A 10465-nucleotide genomic window follows, 5' to 3' on the forward strand; every position below is an offset into this window, starting at 1 on the left:
AGGTAGAGGGAACTCATCCTTTGGACAGGCCTTGTTTGGGTGTCTAAAGTTGACACAACACCTATGATAAGGTGAGGTTAGTTTTCAGGTAGAGTACTATCACTAAATTACTAGGCGAGAAACACTAACCTGAATTGTCCATTCTTCTTCTTTATCGGTACTATGTTGGCTAGCCACAGGGGGTGTGCTATACGTTTAATGAAACCTACTTTCAAGAGCCACTCTACTTCCTCTTTATTCTTCAAGGTTACTTCCGACTTGAAAATCCTTTGCGCCTGCTTCATTGGCTGGAACTTAGGATCTATGCAAAGTGAGTGTCTGACAAGGTCTAGGTCTATTCTCGGCATCTAGTCATATGACCAGGTGAAAATGTCCTGGAACTCTATGAAGATACATAGATTAGACTAGTTTACAGGTTTTAAAGTTTTGCGATAAGGAGAGCTCCTTACCCTTTAGTAGTGCGATAAGCTTTTCTTTGTCCTCAATTCCAAGTTTGGCAGATATGTATAGCGGTTTCTTCTCTGACGACAGAATCCATCATGCACTTCGGAGGTGCTCTGACTTCGTTGCAGTATTCTAAGGCATCCTCCTTGAACTATTGTCATCGTTACTGCTATTTTATATTTGCTTTTTGGGTTTTCTATTTCGTATAATTGTGATTCAATTCAATGTCATACCTTTGTATCATGCTCAAGGATTGGCTTATTGTTTGATGGCATTACTGCAACGTCATCAGTTTGCAAGAACGGTGCGATGAAATATGGTTGAAACATTCTTAGAGTTCTTTGTTAGAGGATTATGATGACCTTCTTGGCAGAAAAGAGGCAATATGTATGTGCATTTGCCAAGGGTTGCACAAATATATTTAAAGGGGAATGCAGTTCATAATGCGCTTTCTTGAAGAATAGGCTTGGTAAACAATTTACAAGAAAAAGCAACCAGAAATCAAAAAACCAAAAAAACTCATACCTCAAGGATGGCCTTTTTGTTTGTGAGTAGTTCGACATCATCGCAGTCCATGACGATGGTGTAATAGTTCTTTCCATTGGTTCTCGTCACTCGTATGCATCTGCTTCTTTTCTTTCGCTCGTCCATTTCCGTAGGCTTGCTCTCTGTGAGGCTTGGTAGCTTTGTCCCTTCAACCTTGGCAATTCTTGTTTCCCCTTCGTCTACCAGCTCTGTGTTATAGATGGCATCCTACAGTTGTGTTTCTAACTTATCGAAGGGGGCCCTGATGGCTAGGATCCTGATTGATCATTCCATGTGTTTGGCTTTGACACATTGGTGGTATGTCGAAGGGACGAGGGCCAAGACATGTATTAGGGGGCGTCCCAAGAGGGCATGGTAAGAGGCTCTTCCTAGAATCACTTGGAACTCCTGCGTGATACAAAATGGGCCAATCGCGATTTGCAGTTCAATGGACCCCTCTGTGATGGATGTGTTCCCATTGAAATCTGTCACCTCTAATGGTAGCGCTTTGATATCCTCGTTCTGCACATTCATCAGCTTCAATGTGTGGATGGAAATGAGGTTGACAAAGCTTCCTGGGTCGATCATTGATCTTCTCATTTCGAACCCGCCTATCTTTGCTAGGATGTACAATGGTCTGTTGTGATGGGTGTCAATAGTTAACATGTCCTCCGCTGTGAACTCTACGCTGCTACAGTCGCGACTGTAGGCTATAGCGAGTGCCTGAGAACTTCTGCCAATGCTCTGATGGCCAACTTCTATATTGTTGTATTTGTCCCTTGCTTACTGAAGAACTGTTGTAGTTCTCGACTCTTTCTAGCTTTTCTATTAGGGCATCGTATTGGTATTTGTTGGCCACTCCTACGACATTGATACTGCTTCCCTAGGTATGGGCTGGGAGGGGATCGGTCTCTACGCACGCCCAGTCTCTCTTTATGAACTCATCAAGTTTTTACTTTCTGTATAAATAACCTCCTCAGGGTGAAACAATCCATTAAGTCGTGCGGTGATTGGTGAAAGTTACACCACCTTCCGCTACACCTGTCCTTTTTCAGGTCTACTTCTGCTGGTGGTGGCGATAGATTGATGACTCTATCCTTGACTAGTTTGTTCATTATAATGATCACATACTCCCTTGTGCAGGGGAAAGGGGGAGGGACTGGTAAGTTGCTTCCTTTTCCTAGGGCATTGTCACACTGGTACAGCCCTTGTTGGCTCCTCTATTGTTTCTAGACCTCCGATCAACTATGTACGCCTCGTTCATATTGTACAGGGAGGTGTCTTTGTCGGTATGCGTCGTCCTCTCTGCACACCTCCACAGTTGGTTGAACGTCTCTACCTCCACATTCTCGATACTGATCCTATAGGTAGGGCGTATGCCCTGCACAAACTGTTTGATGAAACTTTTCTTCGTGGCATGTTCATCAAATATAGAGTGCTTTAGCTTCTGGAATCTCATGACATAGGCCAAGAGATCCTCTCTCGGTCCTTGTTCCACGTTCCTCAAGTTATCCATCATTAGCTTTCTTTCCAGGGTGAACCACTTCAATAGGAATTTCTTAGCCAGTTCACCCCACGAATCGATGCTTCTGGCGGTGAGGCTCACAAACCATGTGTATGTTGGGCCGGTCAAGGATTTTGAGAACTCGCATACTTTGAGGTCTCCATCTAGAGCGAATGAACCAAGGGTGTCCTTGAACTTGTTGATGTGTTCTTGTGGACTACCTCTCTGTCCATCATACTACGACCATTGCTATGGAGGAGTGTACCCAGTAGAGTATACAAGATATGATCAAAATACGGCTTTTGTAAGATGGCTGAATCCTGCACTCGATTGCAGCTTTCCACCACCAGCCCCTGGATGTATTCCCTCAACTCATTCTAGCTGAGTGGGGTTTTTGTCATCGGGTCGATGCGGGGGAATGTTTGGGATTATTTGATAGGTTGGTGGCCTATCTGGGTTAGTGCTGGGTCAGTCCTATTGGACTGCTCTGGGATGGCGGGAATCGGGTTGGAGGCATGGCGGCTAGGGTTGGGGATGCCAACAAGAGTGGCGGCGGGGGTGAAGGGGGTTTGTTCGGATTGGGCCAAGCGTTGGAGTAGGATTTGGAGGGCACTCCTTGTTTCCTCCTACATAGGTTTGAGCTTTTTGAACCGGGTTTCGAAAAGCGCCTCGAACTTGTATAGTTTGTTCGAGAGAGTTTTGATGTCGGCTTGGATAGGTGTCTCCATTTCAGGTTGGTCCTCCATCCCTAAGTTGGTATTTTTTGGGATGTTGCTTTACTCTTTAGGGATGAATGTAAGGTTCATCCTTCGTGAGGCCATTCTCTATGATCAAAGACGAACCAGATATTCTACTCTAGGTAGGGTAAGGCTTAGTTGGGAGATTGTCTCTTTGAAAGACAGAGAAAGACTAGGAGTTGGGGGGATATTGGCTCTCGGGCTAGGGTATTGAGTGGAGTAAGGAGTCCAAGGCAAAGGGTGCTTAAATGTTGAGTAAGTTTCAATATGAGGAGGATCTCTATTTATGGGGGAGATCCTAAGATCCTAAAAGGTAGGAAATAAATATACCCGTCTCCTATTTGGAAAGGGGATATTGTGTTTGTTGTTAATCATTAAGTGGACCACTAGGGTTTTGCCACATGTATTGTGGGAATCTTCTTGAGGATCGGCTTTCTTTTCACTCAGGAGCCCTCATTACTCATGTGTGCTACCACCTCTTGCTTGCTTTATTTAATCGACATGGCACCAATGATATCACCATCTAGTAGGCGATATCTTGTTAGCCCTACGTGGCATTTCACTGCATTCCTTAACAAGCCGTAGGTCTATCGCAGGTCTGAGCATGTGCGGGCCTCGTTGCAGGTTCAGCCCAGGTTTCCCTTGGCTCGAGCTGCGAGTGGGCTCGTCGAGAGCGTGCGATGAACCACAGTTTTATCGCATTTCTATAATCTATGATGTGGATTCATCGTACGTCTATGGTGCATCGCAGGTTCATAGCAATAGGAAAGTTGGTTGTAAGTTGTTCGTATGCAGTCATGTGGTATCAATTCAGTGTTGAATGTTCCCTGAGGGTCTGAGTGGACACTATAAATAGATGAACTAAAAGACTTATTGCTTAATCTTTTAGTGAATAAATTATTAAGGAGTTATCTATAAAAAATCAATAAATAAATTATTAAGGAGGTGAACCCCTTAATGGTTGAAGCTGAAATTAGGTTGATTATATTATTCTGATATCTTTTAAAGGGCTATACAATGGGGGGTAGCCCATCCTGCAACTAATCATGTTTTGAACAACCTAAACTGAACCAACTAGTTGAATTAGGACCCTTTCCGGTTCATATCAATTACATGTCAAAGGCATAATGAAACATGGTTAAATTGAACCATGAGCTTTTTATCCAAATTTAACTAGTTTCTAGGTCCTTTGGATACATCAATTGCATCTATGGTGTTATGTTGATGTGATGGTCAAATTGGCCAAACCATGGTTTAACCAGTCACTCAGGTAGAAGTCACAAAAGTATAAATTTGGTTTTGTTATTGGAACTATCCAACGTAAGCTTTACTGAGCATCGACTCTTATTTTGGAAGTAGTGTTGACTCTGCTTACTATCCCACAAAAGTAGCGTTGACTCTTATTGTGCAAGATAGTATAGAACTATAGACGAAAGAAATCATCTCATCTTTTTTTTTTTTTGTGTGTGTGAAAAGCTTAACATTTCTACTTCAAGAGATTAGACTGGACTAGTGAGGAGTTTTAAGGCAACAGGTAGCATTGGGGATGGTCTGATGCCCATACTCCACAAATCTTCACCCCATGTAACACTATTCTTTGCTCAAGAACCCAACATAAAAGATTACAACTTCCAAGATGCAGATCTTCTCAAACCAGATATTCTAGCTCCTAGTGATCTTATTCATGATTTACTTGTTAATTCTTGTAGGTTCAAAAGGAAGGGGTACAACATTAAAGTAAACATTATTGGTTGAACCTATGAGCAAGGCATTGAAGTTTTTTTTTTTTGTTTAAAACACTTATTCATGTATTCTTGACAAATGATAAGTGTACTTTGTAATAGCATTTGATAATTTGAATAAAAAATATATTTGTTTATAAATTATTTTTTATTTGTATAACATGGGAACAAAGAGAACATATATAATCTAATCATTGCTAGTAGTTTGCCTTTACTAATGGTTACAATGGAAAATCAGTCTTTTAAGATAATTTCTAGCATTGGTTTTCAGGATTAACTATTTTATAGCAATCATGTTATAGGAACGATTTATCAAGAAAACCATTGTTAGAGATAGTCTTTTGCAACGGTTTTAATATACAATTGTTGTTATAAATTATTTTAAGGAATGGTTTTATATAACCATTGCTAAAAGCATATTATAGCAACAGTTTTCATGATAAACGGTTGCTATAGATAACTTTTAGCAATGATTTTAAATAAAAACCATTGCTGTAGATGGTTTTTAGCAATGCTTGTATATGAAAACCGTCATTAGAAATGTATTGTAGCAACGGTTTTCATGGTAAACCATTGCTAATATGTATCATTTAGCGACGGTTTTCACGAATCATTGCTATTGGATTCATTTGGCAACGCTTTTATAAAAATGATCATAGTAACATATCAACCAATTTTCTGTTTTGTACTGTTTTAGTCACGGTGTTGTTTTAGTAATTGTCAGCCTAGTATTTGTTGCAAGGGATTAAGACTATAGAAATGGTTACGTCCGTTGCTAAATAATATCTCTAGAAATGGTTTTAGAACCTATTGCCACGGTAGAAGAAGCATCGGTTTTGTGCTAGTCGCTAGTCCGTTGCTATAGATTTCTAGCAATGGTTTTGTCCATTGTTAGAAATCAAATTTCTTGTAGTGACTGTATCCCACACAACCCATCTCTCTCTCTCTCTGTCTTTCTCTCATGAAACTGGTTCCAAATAACTCCTCTCTCTGTTTTGATTCTAAAAATAGTAAAAATGATAAAAGTGAAATTAAAAATATTTTTAAGTAAGGTTGTTAATATAATATTAAAAGTATATAAAATAACGAAAAAGTATAAAATAAAAATAAAAATTAATTATTTGTATTAAATAAAAGATATATATATATTGGGGGAGAGAGAGGGAGATGAAAAGGTTATCATAATGGGATTTATTAAAATTATTGTTTTAATTTAAATTAAGTAATTAAACTCAATTCACTAACGATTAGAGGGAGAAAGAGAGAATAAAAATTAGAGAAGAGAGAGATGTGATGTAATAGAGTCATCGGAGAGAATTGATGTGAAGTAGTAAAGAGAGGTTGAATGGAGATTGATAGAGAGAGAAATATGACATGTATAAAGAGAGGGAGGGTTGAAGTGAGTGATAATCAGAGAAAGAGAGTAATGTCTATAGAGAAAGAGATGATGTGATGTAATTAAGAAAGGTTGAATGGAGATTGATAAATAGAGAGAGATATGATGTGTATAGAGAGAGGTTGAAGCGAGAGAGCAGTGTCATCATTTCACCTATATGTGCCACATGAGCCAAAATTAAATAGGGTTTAGTTGGTATGGGCTTCACACGCTCGGATGCCATTTCCTGAACACATAGAGCCTACTAGATTTCATTTTCTCAACACATGGGGTGTCCATTAATACACATTTCAGTATTGGTATATATATGACAAGAAGGGAGGCAAGTGCAACAAACATCATATTAAAAACATATATCCCCTTTATTCATATGAATCAACAAAATGGTGTAGTAATGGATGTTTTTGTTTTTCTTTTTTGTGACAGATTTTTTTATTATTATTCCATTAAATGTTTCCATTAGAAACAAGTTTTGCCCATAAAAACTCTACCCATGTGGCATCCAACCGAATGTTGGGAATATCTTCGGTACATATATGTTAAGTTCATGGGAGATATTCCCAATGTATAGATAGATGCCTGGGCTTTTGGAGTGTGGTAGAGTCTTTATGGGCCAAAGATCCCTAAGGCATGTTGATGTGTGTATTTGTGACCCCATAGAATCCCAAAGGTGGCCCTAATGACCCAATCAGTCCTTCCCCTTTTACTTAGTACTTGTTTGGAAGGGTTGAAGCACATTAGGCTTTTGAGAGGTGATCCCTACATGGGCAGCCTATAAGATGGCTTAAATCCTATAGGTTTATCTAGAGCATTTCAAAACAATTGAACCATCTTAGCTAAATCTTTAATCTAGTCCTTTCAAATTGACGCTAATGTTTGTTCCTTTAGCTTTGGTTTATGGATTTTAGTTGAATGGCAAGTGGGAGAGGAGGGAGAAAAAAAAGAATAGGGAGATGAATTAAGGCTCAGTTGGTCTGTGGCATGGGGATGGGAAAAGGGAATATTCTAAAAATATTCTTTTCATTTATTTGTTTTGAGGGAAATAGGGGGATTGGATGGGAAAAATGTGGGACACGGGATCTCAAAAATAAGAACGTGATATCACACCAAATCAATGTGATCCCACTGAGAAAAGAAAAGTCTAGAACGTCTTCGGGAAAAAATTATCGAGCCCTTTCAAATACAAAGCTCTTTGTCTTCTGCATCAATCTTCAAAGGCTTTCCAATGGTTATATCTCCAGCCACTTCTCTAGTGTTTTCAAGCAATGGTAAGGCCACACTCATCTAATATATATATATATATATATATATTAATGTAATGAAATCAGGACAAAGTCTCCTCAGTCAAACATGTGGTTCTCCTCCATTCAGACACCTGTACTCAAACTGATAAACAAATTAGAAAGTGTTTTCTTCTAATTAATTGTCTTTCGATAACAAAGCCCAGTAGCATGCATCACAATGCAATGTCATGTGAAGTGGGAAACTTCCACTCTCAATCCTTTTCTAAAAAAAGGGAAAGTTTAAATTTGAACAGTAACTTCAGGCCAAAGCCCCTCCAATCAGACACGTGGCCTTCTCAAATGCCTTCCCATTCAAAGACGTGGCCATACAAAATTGCAGTAAGCCATAGCCCCTCCTACACTTAGCAGTTCACGTATCTGAATTTCAGGAATGCAAAACCCCTCACATAGTCAGTTAGCAAGCCACTAAACGAAAATGTAGGAAGCGGAGACATTATTGGGTCAGTAGGAAGAGGAGACGTAAGGAATGCAAAACCCCATTTGGACTGCATCCATCCAGCACCCATTGTTTTCAAACTCTACACCTCTATTTTCAAACACCAATAAAAGAAAAGTTTTAGCAAAACGGGAGAAGAGATTGATTGTGCAGATCTAAAATGGGAGAAAAGTTCAATACAGGAGCTGCTTCAAATTGCATTTTGTTAAAGTTTATTATTTTGTTGTTATTCAGCAGAATAAATTTGTAATCCCATTATTTAGGAAGTTAGGTAGTATTTACGAATTCTTTAGGAAAAATTCATGAGCTTAGGAGTTGTTAGTCATGGGTTAGTTGCTGCCTATTTTTCTGCTTCGTGCATCTCTGATTTAGTTGTATTTGATGGTTTAAATTCATCAATAAAATTATGCTCTCCAGTCAATAAATTAGCTTTGCCTTTTACGTGAGTTCTAAATAGTTTTAAGGACTAACATTTGGTATCAGAGCCAACAAGGGCTTTGGGTTTATTTCGTTCTTTTGCAGACAACTAGCAGGCGACAATGGCATTAGACAACAGCTATGTGCAACCAATAATTCCTCGCTTTGATGGCCATTATGATCATTAGAGTATGTTGATGGAGAATTTTCTGTGATCCAAGGAGTATTGGACTATTGTGGAAACAGGTGTGGCTGAACCAGCTCCTAGAGTTGTATTGTTAGAAGTAGAGCAAAAGAAACTAGAAGAACGAAAGTTAAAGGATCTCAAGGCAAAGAATTATTTGTTTCAAGCAATTGATCTTTCCATTTTGGAGACTATTTTGCAAAAGGATACTTGTAAACAGATCTGGGATTCCATGAAGAAAAAGTATTAGAGCACAATAAGGGTGAAAAGAAAGCAGCTTCAAGCTCTTCGCAAAGAGTTTGAGATTCTTCACATGAAGCAAGGAGAATCTGTTGATGAGTATTTCTCAAGCACCTTGGCAATAGTAAACAAGATGTGTATCCATGGTGAAAAAAATTGAAGATGTGGCTGTGGTGGAAAAGATTCTTCGATCAATGGCTCCTAAATTCTCTTATGTGGTTTATTCTATTGAGGAGTCAAAAGATCTTGATGAACTTTCAATCGATGAACTGCAAAGTTATTTGCTTGTGCATGAGCACAGAATGACAACATCAACATGTTCAACCGAAGAACAAACTTTAAAGGCTTCAACTCATGGTGAAAGCTCAACAGGGAAAGGATCAAATAGAGGTCGTGGTCGAGGCCGTGGAAGAGGTTCTTATACACCAGATTCTCGGGGTAGAGGCAGAGGACATAATCACCACCAACAATCTCTCAACAATGACTCAAAGTTTGATAAGTCCAACATCAAGTGCTACCACTGCCACAAGTTTGGTCATTACAAGTCTGAATGCACTGCAAACTCTAACAATGACAAAGGAGAGCATTCCAACTTTGTAGAGAAAAAGGAACAAGAAACACTCTTGATGGCATCTCACCTCAAGGAGGAATGGTATATAGATATGGGATGCAGCAATCATATGTGTGGTAACAAGTCTTTCTTTTCCCATTTAAATGAAAATTTTCATTCTACTGTGACCTTTGGTGATCATTCATAGTAGAATGAAAATTTTCATTTAAATGGGAAAAGAAAGACTTGTTACCACACATATGATTGCTGCATCCCATATCTATATACCATATGTCTAGTTCAAGCTCCTACTTGAGGTGAGATGCCATCAAGAGTGTTTCTTGTTCCGTTTTCTCTGCAAAGTTGGAATTCTCTCATTTGTCATTGTTAGAGCTTGCAGTGCATTCAGACTTGTAATGACCAAACTTGTGGCTACGGTAGCACTCGATGTTGGACTTATCAAACTTTGAGTCATTGTTGAGAGATTCCTGGTGGTGATCATGTCCTCTGCCTCTACCCCATCTGGTGTATAAGAATCTCTTCCACGGCCTCAACCACGACCTCTATTTGATCCTCTCCCTGTAGAGCTTTCACCATGAGTTGAAGCCTTTAAAGCTTGTTCTTCGGTTGAACATGTTGATATTGTCATTCTCTGCTCATGCACAAGCAAAGAACTTTGTAGTTCATCAATTGAAAGTTCATCAAGATCTTTTGACTCCTCAATAGAACAAATTACATAAGATAACTTAGAAGCCATTGATCGAAGAATCTTTTCCACCACAGCCACATCTTCAATTTTTTCACCATGGCTACGCATCTTGTTTACTATTGCCAAGGTTCTTGTTTACTAACAATAATTACTTATAATTAATTAAAGCAATAATTAATGTTTGTTGACCCAAATATTATTAAAAACAATTGTAAATTCCAAAATATTAATGTTTGTTGCCAAAATATTAATGTTTTTACCAACATTAATTAACAAC

The 10465-nt window shown here is 38.9% G+C and overlaps 1 protein-coding gene across 1 annotated transcript; it reads left to right on the forward strand.

Moving 5' to 3' along the window:
• Window positions 1–9072: 9072 nt before the first annotated feature.
• Window positions 9073–9687, forward strand: LOC148849075 (uncharacterized). Its single transcript, XM_088951386.1, has one exon. It carries the CDS (start codon window positions 9073–9075, stop codon window positions 9685–9687), a length of 615 nt encoding a protein of 204 aa, XP_088807512.1.
• Window positions 9688–10465: the final 778 nt, after the last annotated feature.

This window comes from Nelumbo lutea, chromosome 6 (assembly GCF_056320005.1).
Source record: "Nelumbo lutea isolate HS-2025 chromosome 6, American lotus-T2T, whole genome shotgun sequence".
Classification (NCBI taxonomy): domain Eukaryota; kingdom Viridiplantae; phylum Streptophyta; class Magnoliopsida; order Proteales; family Nelumbonaceae; genus Nelumbo; species Nelumbo lutea.

Coding starts and splice junctions, on each gene's coding strand:
- LOC148849075 (XM_088951386.1), top strand. CDS start 9,073: ATGGTGAAAAAAATTGAAGATGTGGCTGTGGTGGAAAAGATTCTTCGA.